Source organism: Saccopteryx bilineata, chromosome 1, assembly GCF_036850765.1.
Source record: "Saccopteryx bilineata isolate mSacBil1 chromosome 1, mSacBil1_pri_phased_curated, whole genome shotgun sequence".
NCBI classification, from domain to species: Eukaryota; Metazoa; Chordata; class Mammalia; order Chiroptera; family Emballonuridae; genus Saccopteryx; species Saccopteryx bilineata.
In genome coordinates, this window is record NC_089490.1 from 79,389,371 (window position 1) to 79,400,857 (window position 11,487).

The 11,487-nt window shown below is 51.9% G+C and overlaps 1 protein-coding gene across 1 annotated transcript; it reads right to left on the bottom strand.

Annotated features, from left to right (window-relative positions):
• Positions 1-2,255: 2,255 nt before the first annotated feature.
• ADM2 (adrenomedullin 2) lies at positions 2,256-6,245 on the bottom strand. The gene is made up of 2 exons (XM_066253047.1): positions 6,009-6,245; positions 2,256-5,428 (listed from the first exon to the last, which is right to left on the bottom strand). The coding sequence occupies exons 1-2, from the start codon at positions 6,113-6,115 to the stop codon at positions 5,110-5,112; spliced, it is 426 nt and encodes a 141-aa protein (XP_066109144.1). The 5' UTR covers positions 6,116-6,245; the 3' UTR covers positions 2,256-5,109.
• Between the last annotated feature and the right edge of the window lie 5,242 nt (positions 6,246-11,487).

The window sequence follows — 11,487 nt, forward strand, 5'->3', positions numbered from 1 at the left end:
CAATTTAAAGAACGCTCTTGTAGCTAACTGAACTGCTTAACCAACAGGGGATATGAAATTTAAAATTACTAGGAAGTGAAGCAGACAACACCTGTTGTAGACAGCTGACCCAAAATTCCAGACCAGACCTGTGTAATCTGTACCTTCCTTTTCTTCTTTTTCCCCCCTTACTTGTGAAACTCCTTCCTGTTTCACAGACACATACAAAAAAGACCAAGTGCTTCCTGTAATAGTTGTTTTCTTTTCCCCCTTAATTTCTATCTGGAAAAATAACATTGGACATCATCTTTAAGCCTACTTCCCAGGTCAGAACATGCAACTGGTCATACACGTGGTCAAAGATGTTCAATGCTTGGCAACATCAGCCCCAGTGAAGGTACCAGATACAGAAAGATGCTTTTCTTTAGACAAGTATTGCAATGACCGCCACAGTAATAGCCAACCAGAAAAAAAAAATCCCTAAGTTCCCTTACATAACTTCTATTAGAGAATGGATTTGCTCTTGACTATACCCTAGCTAAGCAAGGTAGGATTGCCCTGTCATTAAAACCTCCTGTTGTACTTGATAAAACACTTCTGGTAAAATAAGCATCAAATGAGATATAATCTGGGCACAGGCCAAATAGTTAAATTCAGGGCCCACTAACACCTCAAGTTTCTCTAATATCTTAGCTGACATGCCTTTAGGTATTGCCCCTGGCTCAGATCTAGACTTCTAGTTGAACTTAGCATTTTATTATTATAGAAATGCTTGGTTCACAAATCTTTGTTTTGCACAGTTTGATGTTGTGAAGACATCACTCTGATGATGGTGGCTCAGTTTTGAGATGATCACTGAGGCCTCTGAGACTTCACACGAGGAACCTCCAGAAACTACAGATGTTTGCCCTTAAAGAAACATGACAGCAAAGCCTTCCTCTGTTCTAGTGCTCTTGTTGCTCACATGTGGCCTAAGACTCCTGAAAATCCACGTTCCCTTTCATGTGGGACATGAGCTGCTGGGAATGAGCCTTCCTGGAGACGATGGACAGACATGGGGGTGACATGCCCAAAATGAGCCACTTGACAATGGAGAACTAGTGATACTTTAATAACTGGTCAATGCTGCTTTCAAAGAAAGACCTTCATTAAAAGGGGAACAATGTGCCTGACCTGTGGTAACGCAATGGATAAAGCATGGACCTGGAATGCTGAGGTCACCAGTTTGAAACTCTGGGCTTGCCCAGTCAAGGCACATATGAGAGTTGATGCTTCCTGCCCCAACCCCCTTCTCTCTCTCTCTCTCTCTTTTTGTATTTTTTTGAAGTTGGAAATGGGGAGGCAGTCAGACAGACTCCCGCATGCGCCCGACCGAGATCCACCCGGCATGCCCACCAGGGGGCGATGCTCTGCCCATCTGGGACGTTGCTTTGTTGCAACCAGGGCCATTCTAGCGCCTGAGGCAGAGGCCATGGAGCCATCCTCAGCGCCCGGGCCAACTTTTGCTCCAATGGAGCCTTGGCTGTGGGAGGGGAAGAGAGAGACAGAGAGGAAGGAGAGGGGGAGGGTTAGAGAAGCAGATGGGCGCTTCTCCTGTGTGCCCTGGCCAGAAATCAAACCCAGGACTCCTGCACACCAGGCCAACGCTCTACTACTGAGCCAACCAGCCAGGGCAAAAGGGGAACAATGTGTCTGACCTGTGGTGACGCAATGGATAAAGCATGGACCTGGAACACTGAGGTCACCAGTTTGAAACCCTGGGCTTGCCCAGTCGAGGCACATATGGGAGTTGATGCTTCCTGCCCCTACCCCCCCCTCTTAAATGAGTTAAAAAAAATTTTTTTAAGTGGCACAATGTAAACAAAAACATAATAATGCCTCCCAGAGGAGCTGCCTTGCCTATCCTATGCCTCAAATCTCTGGATGTTAAAACTTGGCAAAATAACCCTGGGACTGGCCCTAAAGCAACCTCGTGTCCCAAAAAACTCTGCAAAGCCAACAAGAACATAAATATGATAACTACTGAAGTGATAATTACTGGACTGAAAATCAAAAACATTGCTTAGAATTAGCATCACTATGCCATGTTATCTGCACTGATAGCAATGCCTCTACTATGGATGTCACTGTCCTCTTCCCCTTCCCATAAATACCTCTGCCTTTGTCACCTAATTGGAACACTGTTTGGGCTTCTGCCTAAATCCAGTAGTTCAGGAATAGCTTTTTTTTTTTAATTTTTATTTATTTTTTACAGAGACAGAGAGTGAGTCAGAGAGAGGGATAGACAGGAACGGAGAGAGATGAGAAGCATCAATCATCAGCCTTTCGTTGCGTGTTGCAACACCTTAGTTGTTCATTGATTGCCCTCTCACATGTGCCTTGACCGCAGGCCTTCAGCAGACCAAACAACCCCTTGCTGGAGTCAGCGACCTTGAGTTCAAGCTGGTGGGCTTTTCCTCAAACCAGATGAGCCCGCACTCAAGCCAGTGACCTCAAGGTCTCGAACCCGGGTCCTCTGCATCCCAGTCCGATGCTCCATCCACTGCGCCACCGCCTGGTCAGGCAGGAATAGCTATTTTTTTAATCTCAAATAAATATTTGTTGTCTCTCACTTTGAAAGGCCTTTAATTCTTTTTAAGTTAACAAGAGGTTTGGCCAAAGCTGGTGCTGTGAGGAGGCATTGGGGTGGGGGCTGGGGGAACTTGTGTGCTGCCCTCGGACCTCCAAGGGGAAATCAGGTAGGTGGCCTGGGCATGGCCTGGAGTTCAGGGGCCATTGGACACAGGGTGTGATGTTTTGACCAGGGCAAGTGACCTCCTGGCAGGTGATTTGTGACATGGCACAGCAATGCAGTAAGGTCAACAGTCCAACCTGCCTCAAAGAAAAGCAGCCCAAGGCTAGGGGAGTGTCTTGGTGAGGGTACCAAGGTGCAGTCCCAGGGGCCCGGCAGCCTGTGTTACAGCAGGAGGGTGCACTCCAGGGCCATGTCCCTGGCAGAGGGAACATCCTTTGTGCAGAACCAGAACACAGGCATGCCCAGGACTTTGCCCCATCTTGGCCCTTCTAGACCCCTCTTCCTCATTTCCCAGTCCCTTCTCCTCACTGCCCTTCCTGTCTGCCTGCCTCTGCTGACACCCCTCAGTGACCAAAAACACATGGCTCTGAGGCCCGTCCACAAGTTTCAGCTTTACTTTGCTGGCTTTGGACAACCTTCCCCAGCCACACCAACATCTCTGCGGGTGTGGGGCCTTGGACTCTAAGCTCCTTTCCCTGGGGACCCTGCAGTCCTCAGTTTGTCTCCCTGTGCACAGAGGACTCCACTAGACCAGGGAGCAGCCGGAACTATTCCCACAGGGCCTGGTGGAGGGAGGGTGCCTTACATCAGTGGTCCCCAACCTTTTTTGGGCCACGGACAGGTTTAATATCAGAAAATATTTTCACGGACTGGCCTTTTGGGTGGGACGGATAAATGCACAAAATAAAATTATGCGACTGGCATAAAAACTGTGGTATTTTTAAATATAATTGTCGAACTTACGAGACAAGCGTCAAGAGTGAGTCTTAGACGGATGTAACAGAGGGAATCTGGTCATTTTTAAAAAATAAAACATCGTTCAGCCTTAAATATAAATAAAACGGAAATAATGTAAGTTATTTATTCTTTCTCTGCAGACCAGTACCAAATGGCCCACGGACCAGTACCAGTCCATGGCCCAGGGTTTGGGGACCACTGCCTTAGAAGACCAGGTGATACCTGAGATGGCGAAACAAACACAGGGTGGGGTCCAGATAGGTGCTTCCAGGAGCCTCCTACCCTTGAAGGTTGAGGAGCAGGCCTGCCCTTGACCCTGAGGTTGGACTTTGTGGGTAGGCACTGCGCTGACTATAGGTTTTCCCTGACCTCTGTGGCTGCAATTGTGCCCCTAGAGTTGAGATGATGATTGTGCCCCTCTTACAGGGTGAGTGACAGGGTGACACAGGCAAATACTGACAAATTAAGTGTATGAGTATTTGCTAAATAAAAGAAACCACCTCTCTGAACCCTGGGCCATGCCCAGGGCATGAGTGTCAGGACTTTGGGACTACCTACAGGCTCCAGAGTCATAGCGTCTACAGGCCCCGCACGAGGAACACACTCAAGAGCTCTATGCACTCTGGCTGTGCACTAGTCTCACCTCCTCAGTTTCCCAACACGCCTGCTCCAGCCTCCTGCTATCCCACATCTGGCCCCACTGAATCCCCACATGAGGCAAGGTGGGGTTAGGGAGCCTGTGTTGCCTGTGGAGCCCCTACTCTTGGTTGGCCATCTGCGGGCCCTGGAGGTGGCGGTGGTTTGGATTTCATTGAGCCATTTGGGCTAGGAGCTGGTGTCTGCAAGCTGGCTTGCCTGGTCTTGGGGAGCGGGAAGGGGTGTTCTGCTCTGCATGGCCCCAGAACACTCCATGTGTCTCTTAAACCCCTCCTCTTGAGCTGCAAATGAGGGGGCAGGGGTCCAGGCAGAATGTGCTCTGAGATAGTGGGCTCAGGCTCCACAGTGGGCAGCTGGAGGGATGCTGTTTCCAGCATAGCTGTCCCCCTCACCCAGCCCTGGGAACCACAGTGGGAGTACTCCCTGCTGCCCTCCTAGTCTCAAGGGCAAGAGGAGGAGGATCTGGGCCAGCCAATCATGCATGCCTAAAGCCAAGTTTCATCTGACAGTGGCCCCAGCAGGGAAAGGCTCATGTGGTCCAACTCGGCCCATCTCCTGCTTGCCCACAGGTGGCACTGTGTGTTTAGGACTGACTTCTGTTCCACATCCTTGAACAGACTGCTTCCCTCAGAAGCCTTTATAGCATGTGCTGCTGCTGTCCCCCTCTACTTCATACCTGGCCCCTGAGTGTGCACACTCCTGGCGTGTACAGATCTCCTGGGCATATCGACTCTGCCTGCAGACTTGCCTGGGGCTATACGTGTTCATGGGTTTATATGTCCAAAGCCATCTAGGTTGCTTGCTGCAGCACCTAGTGGGTGTGTGGGTGGGTCTCCTGCAGAAGCCCTGGTGGGGCTAGGCCAGAGCTGAGGCTCAGCTGCAGTTCTGGGATTGGGGTGCCGCATCTGGCTGGGACGGGCAGGAATATGGCCTACCCCACCCTAGCCATAACTGTGGGGACTGCTGGGGTCAATGGGGGCTGAGTCCCGTGGGCCGGCCGATGCAACAAGCTGCCACAGGCGGTGGCTGAGGTTCTGTACTAGGCAGGTGCCCAGCACACAGCCCACCCGTAGAAGCTGGGCTCTGGGCCTTGGGGGGCCCATGTGTTGGCGGGGACCACTCCGGAGAGGCTGACCCATAGCAGGGGGCAGGTTGGCACTCTTCTGTGGCTGGAGGGCATGGCGTGGCTTCCAGATCACAAGCCAGGGTGAAGGGTACTGGGACTGCCGGCTGCTGGAAGGGGTCCAGGCTAGAGGCTCTCTGTAGGGGGAGGGGGAGGAAGAAAACCTGATGACCCAGCCTTTAAGGGACCCCCACTTTCCTCGTAGAGCACTGCTAGGGGAAACCCCAAATCCCTTTGAAGTTCAGGGCTTGGGTCTTGGTGACTCAGCCACCTCAGTAACCCAGGTTACATGTCCCACTCATTTGTTCCTCTCTGGGCAAAGGTCACACCTAGCTTCTGTGGGTCACTATGCTCAGGGCCCAGTGGACTCCCCCTCAGTCCTTCCAGGGGAGTGGGGAGAGCTGGGCAGGTCTGAGACCCCTCCAGCTCCTGGTGTCCTAGCTGACCTCTCTGTTGAGGGGGCTAGTCTGCCAATGGAGGAGGAGGAGTGCCCCCAAAAGGGGAGGCAAAGAGGGAAGGGACTCTTGCACGGCTCAGGGGTTGCTGAAGGCATAGGGGCTGGCCCTTGATTTAGGTGGTAAGCCCAAGGAGCAGGGGAATCTTCCCCAATGCGAGGGTGGGAACCTAGAGAGGGGTAGGGAGCAAAGGGGGGTCTCCCCAAACATTCTGGTTTGTGTGCCTTCGGACAGGGAACAGGCTGGTCTGAGCCTCACTCACCTGGGCCAGGCAGGACGCTGACTCCCACCCTGGCGGGACAGCGTGCCTGGGAGCTGCAGGTAGAGGAAGCTGATGCAACTGAGGGTGACTGGCAGGAGCCAGGCCATGGCTGCGGGGCTGGCGAGCGGCGAGCCGGCAGGTGCGGGTGTGGAGGGCACCGTGGCCTGGAGCCACCTTCCTTGCGGAGCCCTCTGCGTGGGCAGGCAGGTTGGCACCTGCGTTCGGTGGTGAGTGGGTGTCAGGAGTCCTGCTTGGGGCTGACCGCACCTCCAGAACTAAATAGTCTTTTCAGGAGGAGGCGGGGCCAGGCACGAGGCTGGGCGGGGCGCCCTCCTCAGGCCGACATTTAGCTCTCCCTCCAGCTCCCCAGTCCAGCCGAGCCCGCGGGACGGCAGTGTGAGCTCAGGCAAGGTCTGGCCTGACGCACTGAATCCAACAGTGCTGCGGACCGAGGAACCCCATCCCTCGGGTGGGAAACACTTTCCTGGAGCCTGGTGGGGACTGAACCTCCTAGGCAGAAGGAGCAGGTGTTGGGGTTGGGGGGAGCGCGGTCCACAAAGCTGGTTCCCACCCACCACCTCTCCTCCTGGGGTTGTCCCGCCTCCAAACGTCTGGGCAGAGGAAGAGTGACCCTGGGGGCCTGGCCAGCATCTCTGTTGAAGAACACAGTAGGCTAGATATTCAGTTCCTCACAGAGACAATTTCAAGACCGCTCAAGATCCCTTAGCAGCTGTATTTCTAAAAGTCTGTATCCTTTCCCCCTCATTACTGAAATGCTAAAGAAATTTAAACAGCCCTTGCCAGGTAGCTCAGTTGATTAGAGTGTGGTGCCCATGCTTCAGGTTTGTGGGTTCGATCCTGGTCAGGGTTGGTGAATGCATAAATAAGTAGATTCTCTCTCTCTTTTCCTCTCTCTCTTGAGTCAGTAAATAAAATTGAAAAAGTTTTTTGGGTTTTTTTTAAGAATTTTTTTTTGGCCTGACCAGGCGGTGGCACAGTGGATAGAGCGTTGGACTGGGATGCAAAGGACCCAGGTTTGAGACCCCAAGGTCGCCAGCTTGAGCGTGGGTTCATCTGGTTTGAGCAAAAAAGCTCACCAGCTTGAGCCCAAGGTCACTGGCTTGAGCAAGGGGTTACTCCGTCAGTTGTAGCCCCACGGTCAAGGCACATATGAGAAGGCAATAAAGAACAACTAAAGTGTCACAACGAAAAACTGATGACTGATGCTTCTCATCTCTCTCCCTTCCTGTCTGTCTGTCCCTATCTGTCCTTCTCTCTGTCTCTCTCTGTCTCTGTTACACACACAAAAAAAAATTCTTTTTTTTTTTTTTTACAGAGACAGAGAGAGTCAGAGAGAGGAATAGATAGGGACAGACAAACAGGAAGGGAGAGAAATGAGATGAACCAATTTTTTGTTGTGGCACCTTAGTTGTTCATTGATTGCTTTCTCATATGTGCCTTGACCTGGGGGCTACAGCAGAGTGAGTGACCCCTTGCTCAAGCCAGCGACCTTTGGGTTCAAGCCAGCAACCATAGGGTCATGCCTATGATCCCATGCTCAAGCTAGCAACCCCTCACTCAAGCTGCGAGCCCATGCTCAAGCTGGATGAGCCCGTGCTCAAGCCAGCAACCTTGTGGTTTCAAACCTGGGTCCTCTGTGTCCCATTCCGATGCTCTATCCACTGTGCCACCACCTAGTCAGGCTTAAAGAAATTTAAACAAGTAAAAAGTGAGACACTGCATCCCCACCACCACCACTGCCTGTGCAGCATTGGAGTGGATGCCCCATTCCTGACTTTCTTTTGTACACTAAGCATCTTGTGTGTGTAATATACACACATATGCACATATAGCTGAAAATATGTGTGAACATGGAGCCCTCCCAACTTTCTTACAGTTGGCCCTATTCCAATATGTAGGTGTTCTGTGACTTACTTAACCGACTGTTTATTAATGAGCAACACAAGAAGAACCCCTGTGTTGTGAGCTCACAGATGTGTCTCTATAAGATATTTCACTGGAAGTGGAAATTCTGAGGGTGAGCCTGTGTTTGTATAAATAGTGCCAGATTGTTTCCACTAAGCTTGGGCCAATTGACTGCCAACCCATAGTGGACTTAGTGTCAGTGGTTTTTTTCTTCTTAGTCACTCTGAGAGGGGTCAATGGCCCATCGCCCCTTTCTTGGATGATCGAGCATCTCTGCATCCCTCTGTCTTTCCTCATTCGTCCTCCATCTGACCCTGCCACAGTCTTCCTCCTTCTGTCAGGCTCATCATGCATGACCTGGTCACTCTCCATCCCTCTTGCCGTGCACACCATGGGAGCTAAATAAACATTCATTGGATGAACAAATCCACAAGTGTTGAATGTGTACTGTATCAGAGAGTTCGGTTTACACCTGAGGAAGGTAAGGAAGCATCAGCAGGTGTCCCCCAGTGTGGGAAGCAGGGAGAGTGATACGATAACATTTATATTAGAGCGGCAGAGTTCAGCAGTGAGGTAGATATGGGGATGGGGTGCTGGGGGAGGAGTGCCATGGGGACAGAATGGATAGGTCAGAGAGAAACTGAGCTGGGTAGAGAGTCATTGGAGAGAATGGTAGGTTAGCTGCCTGGGGCCTTCTCGGCAGAGGTGTCTGGCTGGCCTCCAGCCTCATGGGCCTGGGGCTGAAGAGGAGGCAGACAGGGAAACACAGTTTGGGGAGTTTTGGAGATGGTGAGGCTCTGGGAGGCTAGAGCACATGAGCATTGCCTATAGAGAGCACAGAACACAGCATGCCAGCTGTGAAGGAACAGGTAGGTAAGGGGGCGCAGAGGACCTGGGGAGGATGAGTCTGTAGCTTCTTATCAGCAGCCCCCTACTTCTCGCCTCCATCTGTCTTCCACAGTGCTGCAAGAACCTTCCTTCCAAAACACATATGTGATCATATTACTCACCCTACCAAAGAAGGAAAACAGAGCAAAATTCCCTGTCTCCACAAGGGGTAGGTGAGTCTCAGTAAGATTTGTGGGTCAGGGGTTCACTGCATTCTTCCCATCAGGACACTTGTTGCACCTTGGGTCCAAGGTCCCATCTCTCTGAAAGCCCATGGACAGTATGTCCTCTGGCTTCAGGCTGCTTATTTTGCTGACTGGATTATAAACCCCTTTCTGAACCCAAAGCCCCTGCACAACATGGTGTTTGTCTGTAGTGTTGTGTGCCCTCCAAGGGGGAACACAGAGGTTCCCCTCATCCTTAGTTGGAGGAGCTGTTTCTTGGGGTGATGGGCTGGCTGCTAGGAGCTGCTCATCCATGGAACTTCCCCTGGAGAGTGGGAACTGGGCCATAGCAGGCAAGTGGTGCTTTAGAAAAATTCATGTGGGGCAAGAAAAGCCAGGGTGGCAACTGGTTGGGCTAACAGCTTTGAGGGCAGTTTTGTGGAGTGTCTTAAGGTGAGACAGAGTGAGTTTAACCCTGATGGCAAGGATCGCTAAAGAAGGAAAGATTGAAAATGTGGCATGGGGAGCGACAGCAAGAGGTGGGGAGGAGGCACTGGCTTGGTGGCTCAGTGGTAGAGTGTCAGCCCAGTGTGTGGATGTCCCGGGTTCAATTCCTGGTCAGGGCACACAGGAGAAGCGACCATCTGCTTCTCTACCCCTCTCCTTTTATCACTCTCTCTCTTCTTCTCTGGCAGCCATGGCTTGATTGGTTCAAATGCATCAACCCCAGGCTCTGAGGAGGGCTTGTGGAGCCTCTACCTCAGGCTCTAAAAATAGCTTGGCTGTGAGCATGGCTCCAGATGGGCAGAGCATTGGCCCAAGATGAGGATTGCCGGTGGATCCTGGTCAGGACACATGCAGAAGACTGTCCCTCTATCTTCCTTCCTCTCTCTTGATAAAGAAGAGGAAAAAAAAAAAAAAAAAGAGGTGGGAGGAGGTGGCAGAAGCAGAGCCTCTGGTAGCTGTGGAAAGTGGTGGGGGCTAGGAGAGGTTTGGTGGGATTGGGGTTTGGTGATACAATACTGTCTCTCATCAGATGGCTTCTGTGTTCCCTGTGAAGGAAGGCAGTGGGGCCATCTCTGAGATACAGGAGGTGAAGGTAAAGATTTGAGGAGACTGCAGAATGGGAGAGAGCTGACCAGACATTAGCAGGCTGAGCCGTGGGAGTCATCCATCCATGGCTGGGGCCATGCTGTCACCATGGCCATCTGTACTGTAGGTGGTGCAGAGCCAGAGGAGACAGATGGGCAGGACTGTATATGACTGGGGTTTGCCTGATGGGGTCAGTGAAAACCAAGTCAGAGAAATGGGGGCCAACGACACTGGCAGATGACAGGTGATAGGAGCCACATTGGTTGGGGTAAAAGAACTGAAGGAGAAAGCCAAGGGTTCATGGGATCAGGGTAGGTTACTCCCTGCCTAAAGGCCTGGGGGAGAGCAGGGAAGGTGCAGTCCCTTCAAAGAGGAGGAGGCAGGCAAGAGTAAGTACCCATAAGGGTGACCTGGAGAGGGCAGAAGGCAGTAACATCAATGACAAGAAACTTGGGTGGGGCATCATGGTCCAGAAGTGACCTCAAGTTTCCCTATGACCCTAAGGTACCTCTGAGAGAGTTGCAGAAATGGACTTCCTAGGCCTGACCAATCGGTGGCACAGTCGATAAAGCATCGGACTTGGACACGGAGGACCCAGGTTTGAGACCCTGAGGTCGCCAGCTTGAGCACCGGCTCATCGGGTTTGAGCAAGGCTCACCAGCTTGAGCCCAAGGTCGCTAGCTCGAGCAAGGGGTCACTCGTTCTGCTGTAGCCCCCCTTGTCTCTTGGTCAAGGCACATATGAGAAATCAATCAATGAACAACTAAGGAACCGCAACAAAGAAATGATGTTTCTCATCTCTCTCCCTTCCTGTCTGTCTCTATCTGTCCCTGCCACAGAAAAGAAAAAAAAGAAAAGAAATGGACTCCTTAGGGCACCAGGGTGGGGAAGAGCAGTCCTGGGCTGAGACATCAGGCCAGAGGACTTGCAGGGACACTGCCCATCCATGCGTCCATGCACAAGTTCAGTGTTGTGCCAATATGGTGCTCAGGACCCTTTTGGCTGTGACAGGAACTAACTCAAGTGAAAGTCTCAGTACCAGACACAAGGAGAGGAGGCTGTGGCTGGGCCTGTGCACCCATGCAGGGAGGAGAGCCTGTTGGGCTCAGCTCTTGTCTCTTGATTTAATTTCATTCATTCTCCGTGGCCCTCCCCTGCCTTCGGGGTGATGGCCATCGTCAGGGGTCCTGAGTGGTGCAGTCTGGATCTCCCAGCACCCAGCCCGGCCGCCGAGGCCTCGCGTCTTAAACACTACTCTTTACAACGGGACAGGCAGAGCAACTTTTTAAAGGACATGTGTTAAACATCTCACACCACCTGGATGGGGCTTCCAACTGGGGCTCGAGGCCTCCTCAGGCTGGGAACCCCAAGGGCAGGGCTTGGATCCTTCCCCCATTGCCAGGTTGGCA

Excerpts from the sequence above, each read along its gene's own strand:
- ADM2 (XM_066253047.1), bottom strand. The coding sequence starts at position 6,115 with ATGGCCTGGCTCCTGCCAGTCACCCTCAGTTGCATCAGCTTCCTCTAC. Across the intron at positions 5,429-6,008 it reads CAGCGTCCTGCCTGGCCCAG|AGAGCCTCTAGCCTGGACCC; the intron begins GTGAGTGAGGCT and ends CTCCCCCTACAG.